Source organism: Lepisosteus platostomus, chromosome 11 (assembly GCF_059453375.1).
Source record: "Lepisosteus platostomus isolate fLepPlt1 chromosome 11, fLepPlt1.hap1, whole genome shotgun sequence".
NCBI lineage: Eukaryota > Metazoa > Chordata > Actinopteri > Semionotiformes > Lepisosteidae > Lepisosteus > Lepisosteus platostomus.
The window spans coordinates 32979237-32998320 of NC_142621.1; the positions used below are offsets into that span (position 1 = coordinate 32979237).

General features: G+C 42.8%; 1 protein-coding gene across 8 annotated transcripts in view; it reads right to left on the minus strand.

Moving 5' to 3' along the window:
- ralgps2 (Ral GEF with PH domain and SH3 binding motif 2) overlaps nt 1-19084 on the minus strand; it is a 112497-nt gene that overhangs the window by 9053 nt on the left and 84360 nt on the right. For 7 of the 8 annotated variants that reach the window (XM_088599287.1, XM_088599281.1, XM_088599284.1 and 4 more), the window contains 8 exons: nt 9588-9725; nt 9122-9212; nt 7668-7735; nt 6685-6826; nt 5628-5779; nt 4622-4676; nt 3673-3750; nt 2787-2892 (listed from right to left, as the gene is read on the minus strand). In XM_088599287.1, coding sequence (XP_088455413.1) covers nt 2787-2892; nt 3673-3750; nt 4622-4676; nt 5628-5779; nt 6685-6826; nt 7668-7735; nt 9122-9212; nt 9588-9725 — 830 coding nt within the window. The remainder of the gene's footprint in view (nt 1-2786; nt 2893-3672; nt 3751-4621; nt 4677-5627; nt 5780-6684; nt 6827-7667; nt 7736-9121; nt 9213-9587; nt 9726-19084) is intronic. The other variant, XM_088599288.1, reaches the window with a different exon arrangement.

Here is a 19084-nt window from a genome sequence, read left to right on the forward strand (position 1 = left end):
AAACTCACTCCAGAAGTTCAGCGAGGATCTCTGAATGATCCAATGTTGTCCTAAATGACTGATGGTGATAAATAGAATCCACCTGTGTGTAATCAAGTCTCTGTATAAATGCACCTGCTCTGTGATAGTCTCAAGGTTCTGTTGAAAGCGCAGAGAGCATCATGAAGACCAAGGAACACACCAGGCAGGTCCGTAATACTGTTGTGGAGAAGTTTAAAGCCGGATTTGGATACAAAAAGATTTCCCAAGCTTCAAACATCCCAAGGAGCACTGTGCAAGCGATCATCTTGAAATGGAAGGAGTATCAGACCACTGCAAATCTACCAAGACCTGGCCGTCCCTCTAAACTTTCAGCTCAGACAAGGAGAAGACTGATCAGAGATGCAGCCAAGAGGCCCATGATCACTCTGGATGAACTGCAGAGAACTACAGCTGAGGTGGGAGAGTCTGTCCATAGGACAACAATCAGTCTTACACTGCACAAATCTGGCCTTTATGGAAGAGTGGCAAGAAGAAAGCCATTTCTCAAAGATATCCATAAAAAGTCTCGTCTAAAGTTTGCCACAAGCCACCTGGGAGACACCCCAAACATGTGGAAGAAGGTGCTCTGGTCAGATGAAACCAAAATTGAACTTTTTGGCCACAATGCAAAACGATATGTTTGGCGTAAAAGCAACACAGCTCATCACCCTCAACACACCATCCCCACTGTCAAACATGGTGGTGGCAGCATCATGGTTTGGGCCTGCTTTTCTTCAGCAGGGACAGGGAAGATGGTTAAAATTGAGGGGAAGATGGATGCAGCCAAATACAGGACCATTCTGGATGAAAACCTGTTGGAGTCTGCAAAAGACCTGAAACTGGGACGGAGATTTATCTTCCAACAAGACAATGATCCCAAACATACAGCAAAATCTACAAAGGAATGGTTCACAAATAAACGTATCCAGGTGTTTGAATGGCCAAGTCAAAGTCCAGACCTGAATCCAATCGAGAATCTGTGGAAAGAGCTGAAAACTGCTGTTCACAAACGCTCTCCATCCAACCTCACTGAGCTCGAGCTGTTTTGCAAGGAAGAATGGGCAAGAATTTCAGTCTCTCGATGTGCAAAACTGATAGAGACATACCCCAAGCGACTTGCAGCTGTAATCGCAGCAAAAGGTGGCTCTACAAAGTATTAATGCAAGGGGGCCGAATAATTTTGCACGCCCCACTTTTCATTTTTTTATTAGTTAAAAAAGTTTCAAAAATCCAATAGATTTCGTTCCACTTCACAATTGTGTCCCACTTGTTGGTGATTCTTCACATAAAATAAAAAATTTATATCTTTATGTTTGAAGCCTGAAATGTGGCAAAAGGTTGAAAAGTTCAAGGGGGCCGAATACTTTCGCAAGGCACTGTATATACTGTACAACATTACTAGCACAGGATACACATTTCCCTAACACACATTAAAAGCAGTATGACTTTTGCATGCTTGTCTATATCACTTTCATTTTTCATCAGTCAAATGTGATCCAACACTGATTTTTTAAATTGTGTTATCCTGAAAACGTGAGGATGAAGACATTTTTATTTTTTCCCCCCAAAATAAGAAGCCTTAAAGTTAAATACAATTAAAAATTATATAATCCACTTAAAAATACTGAGGTTGAATCCAACATTTTCCAGGATCCACAAAGAAAAGCAACGACACTTGCTGTAGTAGGTCATTAAGCCATCAGGCTCCACAGAAGCTTTGTGTGAACAACACAATCCTGCTGTGAACAGCCCAGACTGTTAAATTACACAGTGCGTCCAATAGCGTGGGCATGGCAGGTCAGTGAATATCAGACCACCTGGGTTGGCCATCACAGTGAGGACAACACATCGCCTTTCAAGTCTGTCCCCTGCTGTGCCACTCTTTGCTCGACAATGGAACCGGATAAATCTTCAGGCGCAGCAGACCCAAATATCACTTGCAAGCAGAAATAACAGCTTGTTTTATGGGACAGATATGCAATAAAAGTCTTTTAGCCATGAAATCCTACAGCAAATGGGCCTGTAAAATTCATCAGTGAGTGCCAGTTTCTACTGACACTTCTCACAGGGCAGGAGGGTAAGGAGGTGCCAATCACACTGGTACTGGCTGATGTCCCTTGCCAGGCAGTGACTCCAACTTTCCATGTCAGGATGTTGAAACACCAGCAACAGAAAGAACTGGCCACTGCTCAACAGCCAAAAGGGACAAGGGTGGTTTTAATCAATGCTTAGAGCTAATGTGCTTTGGTCTATATCTAATAACTAGCAGCTACGAAAATAAATTACTTCTCCACTGCAAAAGATGGATATAAACAGGCAAGCCAATTATAACAAAGTGACAAATGACTTGTTTCATTGTTTTTATGGTCCTCTTAAAGTGAGAGCAGAATTGCATTATACTTTTAGAAATTCTGGTGCATACTCTGCTCTATGACCATTTGCAGCCCTGAGGTCTGGGAGAAAAGTTCTTATTTCTGGGTACTTCTGGCTAACGGTGGGACTGTATAAACTGGAGCTCAAGACAGAGAGAGGAACCTAGCGCTGGGCCTTCTGTAGGATTGTAGGTTTTTTTGTCAGCCCGTGATGAAGAACCTCGTTTGGGATAGGTCACCGCACTTGCCAAGAGCAGAGAGAGCCCTGACCCCAGTGGGGCTCAGCCAAACGGGTGCCGCCGCTGGGGAGACCCTGCTAGCTCGAACCCGCGCCGCCTGCATCACAGAACTACCTGGCAGAGCCGCCCAGGAGGGCCCTCGCCACACTCTTACCGTTGGCTTCTTGCCTTCCTTCAGCAGTGTCTTCCTGCGCAGGACGCCCTGCACGGTCACGGCCCCAGGGTACAGGTGCACGGCCAGCTCCTCGGACTCCACCGAGCTGCGGGGAGAGCACGGTCAGCAAGCGGAGGGGGACACAGCACCCGGGACAGGCGGGACAGCCGGGGGAACGCTGGCACTTCTGCACGAGCACCTGGGGGAAACAGGCCTCCCGCCCCTGCTCCGTCCCTGAGCCATGCTGACATTGCGAATAGAAAGACGTCAGCAGCACGACTCAGTGATACAAATTCGACTGACTGCTAGAAAAGCACAGAGATCTCCGTGATTTAGGTTTTGAAATCTCAGTTTCCCAGCTAACCTTTATCTACATTTATATTCAGAACACATGTGCCGTGTGACTGATGACTGATGTACATGTTTGTAAACGAGAAAGCAGTGTCTGCCCGTAATTAACTTGGAAGTGATTGAATTGGTTATGTGGCGTGTTCTGCTTCATTGGGCTGCGTCTCCTGAGCTCAGAGCGATGGCCACCCTGGGTCTCTTTGCTCTTGCCCAGCCGCCCTCGTTATTCAGCAGCAGCGTCTCGGGGGAGAGATGCAGGACGACGCCTGTGCAGCTGGGAGGAGGTGTTAGCCACCAGAGTGTAGGAAGTGAGAGCCCACACCACGTGTTGCAGGGAAAGAGGCGAGGTGAGACGGAAACTAGAAGGACTGATGAGGTTCACCCAGCACTATCACAGCAGGAAGCTACAAGTATTGTTAGAGAAAGGGATCACACAGGAGGTCACAGCAGAGTCCATCACCTGATCACAGCCCATCAAACACGGACACACTAAAGAGCCGTCCCCCCATGCTGGAGGGGGGTCAGGTGGGGACTGTACCTGCTGGGTTTCAGGTGTCCTCGGTAAGGAATGCGGGCCACCCTCGTAACAGGGCCCATGGAGTGATAGAAGCGGGTCCTGTTGGATTTTGGGATATTTGTTTTTAAGAGAACACACACAACACACTACAGAACCTATAGAGGAACAAGCCAGGTAAACTGCAGTTCTGCATTACTGGGGTGCTTCACCCACACACTGTATTCTAGACCCCTTATCTGCGGCTTTGATAAGAGAAAATAGGGAACTGTGAAAAAACTGCAGGAAAGCTCTAATTTTATTTTTCTCTTTAAATGCCCGACACTTACCAACTTCATTTGACAAACAGAAGTGTAAAGTATTATTTTAAAGCTCTGAGTGTTGGTGAGGACCATTGAAACAATGCATCTATACACTGGTTTTAAAGAAGTTTTTTAAGGCATATGTTCCAGCATGTCACAGAAAAGAAAAATGATACTTATTTACTTGTAAATAAAAATATAAAAATTTCAGTTGATAAAATTAAGTTGAGGAATTAAGTTAATGAAAATGATGATGAAACAATACTGAGAAACATTTTCTAATTACGAGAAACTGTAATAAGGGTCTTAGAAACATAAGTCACATTTTCCAAGCAATGGAACATATTCTACCACATTACTTGTAATTTATCGGCACTATTTCTTTACTCTCCCACTAGCAGCAACTAGTGATGTGTTTAGGAACAAAGACACACATAGAAATAACTGAATCTCTCACATACTTTGCTCTAATACTGGCAATCAGCAGTCTCAGTTTGTCTTTGAAAGTCTCTTAGTCTTTACTAAATTTGCAAGGCTTTCAGGTGCCATTTTGTTTGTTTTTGCTTTAAGTAAAGCATGTCATGCATTGTTCAGGGCATCATCTCAGAGCTGTTGACACAAGTGTGTGTATATGCGTGCATGTGTGTGTACATGGTGCTTCATCCATTTACCTTTCAAAAGCAGGCCAAGACATTTCTTCACTCAGCTCAGAACCTTCACTGCTACCTGTACAGGAAAGGATTAGACCTCGTTTATAAATCTGCACCTGTAATCCAACCCACTTTGAAACAGAAGTGAACCTCATCCTTCATCATAATCATGTAGTTACAATAATAATGTTTATATTTGATATCCCTTTTTAACTAAACTGCTTTTCAAAGGCAAATCAATTAAAGCCTCTATAATGCAAATAAGCAGTTAGGTCTGTCAGGTCTATAAGGGTTCATTGCTGTCAGGTATTAATGATTAATTGATTTATGGACTTCACTACAAACATTTCCTCTAGTCCAGGCAGGAGCTGGATTAAACCCAATACAGAATTCCATCAGCAGTACAATCCCACGTGGACAGATATGCGGTTCAGAGCTGAGGCTGCAGCATGTCTTTCTGTAGTAAAAGTTCAACTGGATGACCCTTTTCATAACGAATTTGCCATTTTTTCACTTAAACTGGATAGGCAAAGTTAGTCCAATAGTAAGAAAACATCACAGAATTTAGAATGTAGTTTAAAATAATTAATATTTTGTAAACAACAAGGTCATTAGGAACTACAGATAACAGGGAGCTAATCAAAATATAGTATGGAGGGATAAAATAAGGAATACTGTCATACTGTATGCAGTTTGAATGTCAGGTGTATTTTATTTTCTCCAGCTTCAACAATTTCATGACTTAATGTGGGCCGGTAGAGTTACCATTTTCTGTTTAAATTGGATGGGCTTTAATTTCTTTAAATTGTTTTTCCAATTCAGTTACTATGAAGATGACCCAACCCGCAGTGTAATTCTAAGTAACAGGAGTTATTTAAGATGCGTTGATAATGCATCCGTGTAAAAAGAGGTCACACAGATGTTGTTTTTGAGCTCCTCTCCTGCCAGCGGGGATTCAGTGCGTGAGGCAGGCGGGGGAGGCGCGGGCTGGAGTGTGGGTCAGCACGGCGAGCTCACGGGCGCTCACCCAGGGAGATCCCGCTGGACAGCGTGGAGCTCTCCGCCTGGCCGCGCGAGGGCGTGTGGCTCTCCATCACGCTGTCGTCCAGCAGGTGCCGCGAGCCCGCGTTCGGGAAGGTGGCGCTCTTAAACTCCGCCGTGTTCATTTTGTGGATGAAGCTGGGAGGGGGAAAAAAAAACCCAGAGACGTCAGGTCCACTTTCACTCCTGACGAAACGCCGCACCAGAGAGGGAGACAAGGAAATACCACCTGCCCCCCCACAACATCCTCCCTGTCACTGCAGAGCGCCCACAGCGCCACGTGAAGGCTTAATCTGGATCTTGACTCCTTTCTGAGAACAACAAGTCAGGTACCTCTCTTTACTATCCACGTCAATAGGCCAGATATTCTGATTAAAGCAAGCTTTGAAACAGATGAACGTGCTCCAATAACTCCAGAGTCAAGCTGAAGGCAAACTTAGAACACAGATCACCCTGTAACCCAAAACTGGCAACCTACTGAAGTTCAGCAGTGTGATCCTGGCCAGTCCCTGGATGGGAGACCTCCTGGGAAAGCTAAGGTTGCTGCTGGAAGAGGTGTTAGTAGGGCCTGCAGTCTGTGTGGGTCCTAATGCCCCAGTATGGTGATGGGGACATTATACTGTAAAAAAGCGCTGTCCTTCAGATGAGACGTAAAACCAAGGTCTTGACTCTCTGTGGTTATTAAAAATCCCAGGGCGTTTCTTGAAAAGAGTAGGGGTGTAACCATGGTGTCCTGGACAAATTTCCCATTGGCCCTTACCAATCATGGCCTCCTAATAATCCCCCTCTATGAATTGGCTACATTACTCTGCTCTCCTCCCCACTGATAGCTGATGTGTGGTGAGCGTTCTGGCGCACTATGGCTGCCGTCGCATCATCCAGGTGGGGCTGCACATTGGTGGTGGAGGGGAGTCCCCATTACCTATAAAGCGCTTTGAGTGGAGTGTCCAGGAAAGCGCTATATAAGTGTAAGCAACTATTACTATTCCAATCAAAAAGACGTCAGGTTAGCCAGGATGGACAGGCGGCGATGCTTCACTGACTTGTATCCCAGGCTGTGGCACTTCCTGTGACCGTAGGGAATGAGGTTGCGCGGCGAGGGAGGCGTGGGAGGCACTTTGGCCAGGGCGCCCTCTGCCACGGCGCTCCTCCGGCCACTCTGAGGCGAAGCTGCTGCGTCCGGGCCTGCCGGGGAGAGAGGAGATCAGTCCTGCCACCCTCTCTCTGTGCCAGTGGCACTCCCAAACAGATTGAGCAGAAAACAAAAACGTTTAAAAGAACTATGAATATTTAACGATGATCTATCTCTTCCTTATACTCATGCAACGTTCCTAGCAGGTGGGGGGTTATATTTCCACTAGTGAATTTACTGATTTAAGACTAAATCTATGAACACTCATAGTACTTGTTAGAACCCCACAGAAATACTGTTTGCACTCTTCATCTTATATAAGTCAACCTACTAGAAAGTATAACCACCTCTTGCCAGAATAAGTGAGTATGTAATAAATGTAGAAAATATATCCTTAATAATTGCTCCCAAAAACATTAATTGCAATAACTGAGCGTATAATACCCCTAGAGACAGAGGGTATTAGACTTGTGTGCCAAAGTGAATTTCCAATCAAGAATCTATGACTATGGATCAGTCTCTCCCCGTGTGTCCCAATGCCCCCACTCTCGGTCTTGCAATCTCTTTATTTAGCTACTGTACCACATTTCTCCATTCCTCTCCTGGTCTGTGAAGATATGAGCACTATAATCCACAAGATTCCTCCTTCACCTCTTCTGCTCTCTAAACCTGTGCACCAGTCCCCCTCCCCCAGCCGGTACGGTTAAGCACTAGCCAGTATTGCTAATTTATCCATTACCTGCCACTGAATGTCTCCCTATCACTCTCTACCTCTCCCAGCCAAGAAAGCTCCAGCCTCTTCCACACCCTTCATTATGCAGAGGCCTTCATACACTCAGCCCACCCATTGGAGAATATAGCAAGGAAAGGGTAAAAGTAGCATTCATGTCTCACCAACAAGATCTTCCCTGGAGGCTGTGGATCGAGGGGTGCTACTGGCCGGCTCTATCTTTAATGACAGCCTAAGAGAAAAAATAGTTGTGTCAGAAAACACTACAAATCATAAGCGTCTCATTTTTTAATAGAAAATACAAAACCATTAGAAAGACTGAGAAAATGCCATGTCAATCCTGTGATTTAGATATGCAAACAGCATTTAGAGAAGATGTTTTATATCGCTTCTATGTAACTGGCACCAAAATCTAAAAAAATATTTTTTTGCTATTATTGAATCTAAATTCATATCAGTGAACACTAAAAGAACTGCAACAATTTTACAAACAAATGTTAAAGATGAATTGATTTTTTATGGAACAGCAATAAAAACTGGCCAACATATTGTGCAGATTAACATTAGTCATAAACAGGGAAAATCAACAGGGGATCCTGTGAATGCTGAAGACTGTTGCACAAGATGTACAGTATCTGCAACGTGTTTTTGTGATTCTGTTCCATCCCACTGCATCAGCCTGGACAAGCATCTGCCTGATCCCGGGCAACTGAGCATTAGATGACATATATCATCATAGCTCATCCCACATATGTTAATTGGGGCTCAAGTCTGGCAGGTAAGGTATCCTAAGCAAACAGTATCTCAAACAAAATGCTGGTACTACACAGGCAGCATGAGGATATGTCTTGTCCTACTGGAATGCTCTCGTGTCTGGTTGAGCCTGTAGGAAGGGATGATGGGCGGCAGGCGGCTGGTCCCAGGATTTGATCAATGTAGCGTTGTGTAACCAGGATGCCAAGAATCGCTGCAACTGGAGGTCTGTAGGGACAGCCCCCTGCTCCCCAGGCCATCACACCTGGATTTCGCAGTCAATTGGTCTGTTGTACACCGTAATTAACTCATGGCCCTGCACATCTGCGCCGCATGTGCTGACACCCATCCGGGAAGCTCACACAAAGCTGTGATTCATTGCTGAAGAGGACATCAACTTCACCGCTGGTGAGTCTACCTGAGGTACTGCTCCAACATACTGACTGCAAAAGGCTCTTCTCCTTTTTCTGCTTCTCTTTCTTGATTTTCAGTTCGACATTTGACATTCAGTAGTTTAAATCACCTCATCATCTGGACTCAGCCAATAGCTCAGAATTTTGTTATCTTAGGTTATGACGGTGAACTAATCAAAATGATTTAATATCTAAAATCTGCACACTGTATTTTATTTTTTTTAAACACAATGAAAAGAGCAATGATTCTTTTGATATGTAGTACAGTATATTAAAGAAAGTGGTTATTAATAAATATCACGCAGTTTAGTTGGGAATGGCCTCATTCTATTTAGACAGTAGATCTTAATTTTCACTCTGAAAAGATGAAGGCTTTGTGCAGTAATTGTTAACTTTGATTAGATGATTAGCTTGTACAAGAGAAAACCACTAGTACAAACGATGTTGCTTACTTGTAGTTATCATCCTCTACAAACTTCTGCAGCTCTTCGATATAACGGACAGAGTTCAAATACTTCTGGACATGAGGCAAAACTGGTATATCTGTGGAAACAAAATGAAAGTGACCATTTTATCACTCACCAAAATAATCCGGAATCCCACTAATAAAATAATAAATAAAATAAGATAATCCCAAAAACAACGTAAAGATGAATTCCACAGCTGTAAAGTCAACAGAATGTCTGTTGTGTGGATGTTTAATAAATATTTATAGCCATACCAGAACTTACAATTGTTATATTTTCATACAGTCCAAACTGTGTCCGGCTTGAAGTTGGTTTTTGTGAATATTTGTTTTGCCTGAGGTACAAAACATTAAGAGATGACCAGTTTCCTGTATTGAATGTGTTCATGTTTTAATTTCTAGAGGAAAAATTGACTATTTGTCCCCCCGCGGACAGGCCTGGGGCCGCTCACCATACTCGCAGGAGCGCTGCAGGTCCGAGATTATCCTCAGGATGTTGTTCATAAGGTTGGACCTCTGCTCGTTTTCCAGGATGCTGCCGGTGGAGGGATAGGCTGAGTCAATGTAGGTGAGGTCTGACAAGTAAATTCCTGCAAAGAAAGAAACACACACATGTACAGTATAAGCACAGGGCTGCTGCACAGGCCATTTACAGAGCAAGACCACTGCCTTCACTGGAATCAGGGCAACTCAAAGCAGACAGCTAGTCCAACACATATACCCTCAAAGGGTAGAGCAGCAGTGGTTTCAGGAGATATCCAGACCCCCAGCTCCCACGTGTAACAGGTAAGGGAAAGAAAAAGACCAGTACTGGCGTCATTTCCAGCAGCATCAGGATACTTGACTACCTCTCCTACTGAAACAACAGGCCTTCAAACCAACCTCAGCAAGCAGGACTTGGGGAAGCAGTCTAGAATGTCACAGCCTGCTTAGTTATTGATACCATCATCAAGGCCCACGTGCAATTAATGACTTGTGAGATTATATATACAGTATATAACCATCATCCATTTTAAATAACCATACGTGAAATGAACCAGAGCCTGGCAGAATATCCGCACCATGCAGGACACACCCTGGACAGGACGCCAGTCCATCACTGGATGTGGGTATATGTATTGTTACAAGTGGAGGGTTACGAAAAAGGAGAAAATCAGGAATTGACTGAACGGTATAATTAGAGGCACGTGAATTCTTTCTCTGGCACAGCTTTGGTGAAAGGATTAACAATCCAGGCACGCTTGGTTAAACAAATGTTTATTAACGAGGACAAGACGAACACTATCCTACAAATCACAACACACAAGTTACTCTATGGACAGTGTGTACAAACAAGGCGTTTCAGAGGCCTAACATCTTAATCATCCAGAAAACCTCCAGACCTATACTAAGTATTATACTCGTAATGATGCCTACAGAGGCTAAGAGAGAGAGAAGCTGCCTTTCTAAAAAATGCAATACAACCTGCAGTTAAATCTCTCTCACTTTCTGCACCCGATGCCACAAAACAAATGGAAGCATATGTCCCTATTCTAAAAATGCACCCTAAGCATGAAAGATGTCACTAACCAAGGCATCTTTGACAAAGAAAGCCCAAGTTCCCTAACAACACAGAAGAGCAAGCTCTCCCTAGCAAGGTTCAGATACTCCAGTCAAGTTTTGTTTGGATGATCAGGAAGCAGGGGCGCTCGCCTGGCTCAATCTTCAAGTTCCAACTCCTCCTGTCTCCTCTCTATTCTTGCCTGTCCTTTTATTCTGACCTTCTTGCCTCTCTCTGGTCTAAATGTGATCTTACATGGTGTATTTCTGGACTGCTCACTGACAGTCATTAACCCAAAACTTACCTAGGTATACCAAGATCAACTTCACAAGTGTTTCTGATCAGGGGACTCCCCTACATCAAAGTGGGGATGCTTGCTGAGAAGCTAGAAGTGTTTACTCTGCCAGGTGTCACAAACTTCATCTAAAATCTAAGAGACACTTCCCAGTCACCTAAAGCTGTAACAGTATTATACATGTGTATAGTTGACCATAGCACTCAATAATTTAACTTTAAGTTAAATTAAAAATGTATTTTATTTTAAATAATTTTAAAATGCATTGAGAAAGAATTGGTTTTTAAATTAGCCCTGAAACCACAAGAGATTAAAGCATAAATTAAACATTTCTCCTTTTCAACACAAAAATGGCAGCATTATTGGCCTGTATAGGATTACTGAGGAACCATTGACCAGACTGTGTGAACATCTGATAAAGATTTACTGATCTGATGTGAAATGAAATTGCAAAACTATTTTATATTCCTGATGTCTCCTGCGATAACATTTCAAAGGGAATTTCTACCACTGAATATAAAATGGATAATGTTGCTGTTTCACACTGTGCAGCTGGACACTGCAGCACACAAGAATCAGAAATTTATTAATATCATAGTCATCTACATTTCAAGGACAAATCTGCAATCACAGTGAGTGTTGGTTCGGACAAGGGGTGCTCCACCATGTTACCATGTTTCACTGTTCAACATCAAGTCTAATCCAGCAAATACTCCGATTGGCCCTCCTTCGTGCCATCTGCCACAGCTCACGACTGAAACTTACCCCATAGTAAACTGTCATTCAAAACCCTCCTAATTCAGAATGAAGTGAAGTGTAAAGTCAGAAGACCACGACTATGAAGAGGACCGTTATCAGGCCCTATTGGTAGATCTACCTCATTGTTCATTTCTGCACATTGTCCAGCTTCCTCCATAGACAATGTAAGACGTTAATTTGCTCAGAGATCTTTATAAACACTGGCCACCCACACTGGAGGAGGTGTGCAGCACTGAAGTGCGGAAACTGCATCAGCACTAACACTCGATGTGTGTTTGTGTGTGGGCTGTTATGCATCTTTAAATCTCATCGGAAAATACCTTCAACTAACTTCAAATGAATTATAGCAGGAACTATACTCTGACATGCGGAGTGCTCTGTATAAATCACAGCTGCTCTTTTTAAATGTGATGCTTGAGTGAAAACAGCACACCATGTTTCAATAAAATCATCCTTCAAACTGTTCACTTGGAGTGGCAAGAGAAATGCGCATGACCAGCAGCTCAATTACACATTTACCCTCATCCTTCGCTGAACGGCTTCCCGAGATGTCCCAGTCTGTGGACCGTTATCTCGCATATTGCAGACCACCAGCTGAGAAACTGTGTGTTAGTGGACTGAGATCAACATCTTTCATTATATGATGGTTATTTTTATGATGGCATTTAATTGAAGAAAGAGGCTTTTCAAAGACGTAAAAAAAAAAATTAATTCAGACTGGAATACAAACATTTTTGCAGAAAATGCCAGTGTGGATTACGGCAAGTCCTGCAAGACGAGGGAAGACGATATCTTCCGTGACGTCTGACTGCAGCGTATTCCACAGCCCACAGGCACAACAGCCGCAGACCCTCTGCATGTATTTGTAAACAAGTGGACTCCTGATTTTCCCCAAAGCCTGTATCCGAGATAGTCTCAATAGCGGAGTAATCGTCTTTTGGCACACGACTGAACTTCTCATCCAAGACGGGGGCATAAAGATGAGGATGTACAAGCGCAGTTGCAAGGTGAAGCACACAGCATCTGCAGAACAATGCCCGCCACATCTGGACCGACTCGGATGGCTTTCATTACTTTTGCTTAAAGTAAACACAAGGAAACCACTGGTGTTATTAACATGCAAGATAAATATACAGTAAACATCAAATCCTAATTGCACACAGTTTGAGAAGAGTCCCAAATGTAATTCTACACTTAAAAATACTTTAGATTTGGCTAAACTCATTTGTCACTTCCTTGCAATATGCAGCTATTTCCACCGCCAGATGTGCGCTTAGGACAGAAACATAACTATGCAAAAGGGTACTGACCTTCTGGAAATGTAATAAAAAAACATTTTTTTGTTTTTCCATAACTATAAATGCAATTCCATTGACGTCACTGTCAAACTGACAAAAAATAAATCCCTTTCCAATTAGACAATTTGCTGAATTTGCTGTAATCTCTTCTTATACTTAACAGCAGACTGTTACCAAAATGAGTACACCAAAGCTGAGAGACACACCAGACAAAAGGTGTTGGATTCACAGTCCTACCTCTATTCTGAACTCGTGGTTACCAGCTGTTTTGCCAAACAAATGTGTCATTGTTGTGCTCTAAAAAAATCACTTTGTAATTTAGTCATATTGTTGGTTTCCAAACAACCAAATGGGAAGTCCATTCTTGTGATTTGTAAGAAATCAGTTATGTGATTTCTTACCAATGCAATTGTTTAGAGTTTAGACTTATGTTTTTTGCTTCTTGGCATAAATCTTTAATTGAAGTGGAGAGATAGGTATGTTTTTCTCTTGAAAAGTATTTACTCTTGCCGATAATGTGAGGAAAAGGAAAAAGTTCCAAAGGAAAATAATATAAACTGTAACTGTAATTTTATAAAGAGACTTTTATCACATTGTTCTGAAGAACAGGAAAATCAGATATCCTTAACATCCAGTGGAGTGGAGTCCCTAATGTACTTTTCCTGGGAAGGGTATAAGGAGAGAGTGCTGAACATAAGATAAGAAAGCTTATGAAGTAGAGACAGCCATTTGGATCATGTAGTTTGGTAGAAGCTAATTGATCCAAGGATGTAATTACACTGTCTATGCACATTATCCTGTTGCCATAAAGACGGCCCTCAAATAGAGTTCTAAATATCATTTTTCATAACCTTACATATGACAGATTTATCAGGTACTGTAATTAGTTATGTCAGCTGTGCCTCCCTCTTATGGATGGACAACTGGTGTTATATTATTCTTTACTCATCTGTTGGCACAGCCCTCGTCTTGATTGACTGCTGGAAGAGTTTCATTAATGACTTCATAAGCATCGTGTTTCCTTAATTACAGCTGGCAGAATGCCAGCAGGTTTTGGAGATTATCCGGTGCGTTTTTAGTACCTGTAACATTTTTCTCTTCTCTTTGCTCACATAATTTAATACAGAACTTTGCTTTTCCTCTGCCTGAGGCTTGCTGTCGATTTCTCGCTTGGTAAACACTTGAGTGAAAAGCTCTTTCAATACATCTTTTTTGTCCCCTTTAATCATTGAAGCATTTCCCATTCCATAGCAGGAATCATTTACTTCATCCTCTACAGTACTTTTGTTATTGTAATACTAAAAAAAAACGTGTTATGACCTCTTTTCTCTATAGCAACATTCTTTTCAAATACATCTTGGCCATTCTAACGTGCTTTTTCCAGTATGCCAGCAATTCATTCTTTTCAGAAATTGATTCTATTCTTTTGAAGTGCTATCTTTTGCTCTACAGTACTGTATATTTTTCGACAAAAACAGTTTTAAGAGAAAAAGGGTTAATCATTTAAGAGACTGTCTTACTTGCGTTCTGTGCTTTAAACAAAATCTTTAAAATACCGCCATCTGTTCTCTGCTGATACCTGATTTATCTTTTCTCCTACGAAGTCTCTGTCTCATTCTTTGCAATCTGCTTTCCTGAAGCAATGGTAGTGTTCCTTCAACCCACAAGTGTCCTGACACACCGAACAAAGAAGCAACCATTAGCCACGTCTACAATTTCAGCTTCAAATGTTGACATCCTTTATGTTTTTACCTAATCTACACACAGGCAATTAGCCTTCCACGATAAGAACTTCTTCCTTTGTACACACACTCCTAATTTATCAGCTGCAGTAGGACTGACATTTCAAGTATCTCTTACTGTGCTTGCAGGGAAGCGTTAGAGTGAAGACTCCAACAAGCTTGTAGAGGGAAAAAAAAACACTGAGCTTCTGAAAAAACTCCCCCTACTCTGTCCTGCTACCCATAGCCCCTGCATCTACACTGACAGCGCCCTCATCAGGTCAGTTATTACAGAGAGACCCTGCCATTGAAAAGTAGGAATACAAATAAGCCCACACTGCACTGAGAGCCCCTCCCCAGCTCCCGGATGACTTTGGATAGGAGGGTTAAATAGCTCCTGCTTGTACAGGGCTGGACAAGCGCTGAAGCAGTGAGTCTAGGCCAGGTAAAAGATAGTGCTTTGTCCTGTTTTAGGCATAAGTCAGCACTGTAAAACTGAGGTGAAATCAATGCACAAGCGCAAGTCTGTAGAATGCAGAAATCATCTTAAACTTTGGCTTATATCCAGGGCTACATGTTTATGTAGCACTCTGCTTTAAGCGCTCACTCTTTAGAGTGAGCTCTCTGCTTTAAGAAAGTAACATAATACCATGTAACTTTTTTCACTGGCACTTTTTGGCAAATGGGTTAACAGAACAGTGGATCGACTCTTTGCATCACCAGTTGTGCGCAACCCCGAGATAAGTACACAGCAGGGCCGGACACTCTTTAGCCCAGCTTCTCTGAGCCACAAGATCAGAAGTAACTGAGAAGTCACTCTCTGCTCTGTAGCACGTCTCAAGAGTCCTGACCAAGAGCGCCGATTGAAAACAGGGCCCTTTGGAGCGAGCCGGTGAAACCAGAGAGGGTCAAGGGCAATGCTGAAGCTCAAGGGCTGCCTGAAGCACACTACTTCATTTTCACACAAATACTTTATCAGCTAGTCAAAGATAACTCTGACATCTACCATTCAGACGTCAAGGGGTGTGTCGATGGCAACATCTACAATAGTTCAAACATGAACTTTCATTAAAAAGTTATATTTATAAATGCATTTTCCCTTTTTCGGCAGAATTTAGCATACGGATGATGTTAAGCTGGTTCATTCAAAACTGAGAAAAACTGGACAGTAATAAGAACACGTGACTTGTTTCCCTGCTTGATTCCCAACAAATTCACTCGTCTTCTCCCCCACTGAAATCAAACAGCACTTTTTTATATTATTGGATATTGTGTATTTCCACCCAAAGAATAATTTCCTAATAGAATTTTTTTTACTTAAACTCTCACACTTTAACAGTGCCTGAGCAGGAGGACCGTAAGTCGGGTAAGTGGTAGCTTCATGCAATATGTGACATGCTAGACACAGAGGACTCCAAGACCAGTAATACAGTAGTGCCCTCAAACCTGCAGGGCTGAGATTTAAAGCTGAACTGTATTTACGGAGGGGTGGAGATGTGTTGACTGACTGCAGTGGGAGATAACACAGGCTCCCAAAGCAGCTACAAGGCACATCTGAAACACAGAGCCACATTGCAGTTGGCGTCTTCTGTAGTTACAAATAAATCATTCTAAAACAACAACAACAATGTGCAAGAGTTGCCAAGTCACGCTAAAAACCTTGCCCAGCGATTGTTAAACAGTACAATTACCCTAATTGAAGACAGAATTGAAAGGCTTGCTAATTGGAGGAATTAAACAGTGAAAGGGATTGAAACTCTGTGAAAGAAGCAGATGGGGTTTGAGAATGAAGCACTGTCTGAGCCTCCAGACTGGGCAGAGGAGAGCACTGCTGAGCAGAAATGAGATCATTACTTAAACAGCTCCCTCGTTAAGGAGAAGGGTAATTAAAACATAATGCCTTCAAGAGCTTAATATGCATGTCAGAATCACACAAGCAGCACTTGAATCATCAAAAATAATCTTTCTTGCACAAGAAGCCGATTATGAATTACTGAACTGCATAAGCTAATTTTCAATTTGCTGCCTGGTTTGAAAAAATGACTTTCCGTGTTTAAGAATAAACAAACCTTTTCAGAGTGTATGGACACGGACATGATATATGAAGTCGCTGAAAGACACAGACTCACTCTGAGGGAAACGAAAAGGTTTGAACTTCGTCTGCTCTTTTATCTGCTGTTAAGGCTAGCTGGTGTGCAAGGCGTACCAGCTGACAAAACATTCAGTGTGAACAAAGATGGCGTACAGGCAAAGCGCAAATAAAAAAACGAGACTGTCCACTGGGTGATCAAAAATTAAACAATATACACACCACAAAAGATAGGGCCATTTCAAATACCCACATCTTCTTTCTTCTTATACAGTATATACAGTACATGTCAAAACCACTTCCTATGTATACAGTAAGGAATAAGCACAGCCTCGGCAATATAAATACAGATACTTGAGGCTGAGGACTGTGCATTAATTTGAAGAAAAACCTTTTTCAGTAGAAGGCAACAATGAGGCAGAAAATTGCTATCCATAAAAGACACGGCGTAAATTACCTACCCATGTAAATCTTAATGTTTGCAAACGTCCCTCTACAAACTAAGGGAGGAGGGGAGTGATGCTGGAAGGGGAGGTTGACTAAAGAGGAGACAGGACGGCTGTAACTAGAGAGCTGGAAGGCGATTTGGGATGGAGATCTCGGTCTGTATCTTTATGATATTGGATGCCGTTTCCTTCCACAGTGATCATTTTTGTTCTCTTCATCTTATTGCTCTTTAATGATGGATGGTGTATGAACTTGAAAATCAATTTAAAAAAATTAAAAAGGTTAATCTGTGACAATTCTCTAGCTGCAGATATGATGCTCGGTCTAAAACGGAGTTAAATATGTTCTTTTGACTCCAAAATTAGTCAGAATCATTTGAAATCCCAGCTATAAAGTGCAGGTGTGAGCCTGGATGGGAGACGACCTGGGAAAGCTAAGGTTGCTGCTGGAACAGGTCTTAGTGGGGTCAGTAGGGGGCACTCACCCTGTGGTTTATGTGGGTCCTAATGCCCCAGTATAGTGAGGGGGACACTATGCTGTAAAAAATGCGTCGTCCTTCGGATGAGATGTAAAACCGAGGTCCTGACTCTGTGGTTATTAAAAATCCCAGGACGTTTCTCGAAAAGAGTAGGGGTGTAACTCCGGCGTCCTGGCCAAATTTCCCATTGGCCCTTACCAATCATGGCCTCCTAATAATCCCCCTCTATGAATTGGCTTCATCACTCTGTTCTCCTCCCCACTAATAGCTGGTGTGTGGTGAGCGTTCTGGCGCACTATGGCTTCCGTTGCATCATCCAGGTGGGGCTGCACACTGGGGGTGATGGAGGGGAGTCCCCATTACCTGTAAAGCGCTTTGAGTGGAGTGTCCAGAAAAGAGCTATATAAGTATAAGCAATTATTATTATTATTACTACTACTACTACAAGTCCACATATAGTTACTAAGTAACTGTATACATTACATAATGTACAAACATATACAGTACATAGCATTAAATATTTTCAGATCAGCTCTCAGCTGTGCACAAACAAGGCTGAAAGACAACCTGTCCCGCAGCTTGCGTTTCACCACTCTGCAGCCGGCAATGAGTGGAGAAAGTAAAGCTCTCCAGGAGGGGAGATATAATTCTGTGGTGTCCAAACCACGCAGATGACTGTGGTGACTTTCTGGTGGCTTGGAAAGCGTTCAGAGGCCCGGGAAGTGCTCGGATGACCCAAGGCTCACAGTTCAGCCGGAGCCGCTGCCGCAGAGCTCCTGGGACTGGGGCCAGGGACTGACATCTTGCAGATTTCTGGGAATTCGTCCTGCGAGTAACACGAGCCCCTGAATGATAGAGCCCAGCCCTTGTCGGAAAACAAAGTCACAACATGAGGAAGCGCGCGTTTCTGGCAAACTGTGAGTCACTTCAGCGGTTTTTTTTTGGGTATATTTATTTTGTTGTCAACGTGTAGGCATTTGTGGGCATTGTCTTGAGGGATGCAACCTTTCGTGCCTAGTTTCCACGCCCAGCACGGCCCAAACTAGCTCTCTACTGACACCTGCAGGAAGAGTTAAGGAGGAGACCAAACTGTTGGGCCCATTCTTTGTGCACAGTGCACAAAGGCTATTAAACAAATTAGACTGGTAAAGTCATTCAGTTTTTCTTATTTAAACATCATACATTAAAATATACAGGTTTAGCAAAATGAGATCAAACATTTTAAATACCTGAGGCACATCTATTTGGATTGCCTGCGACCCCTGGGGTAAAATCAGATGGACTGATAGAAACTGATTATTGTTAATAGGATCTGTCAGTTT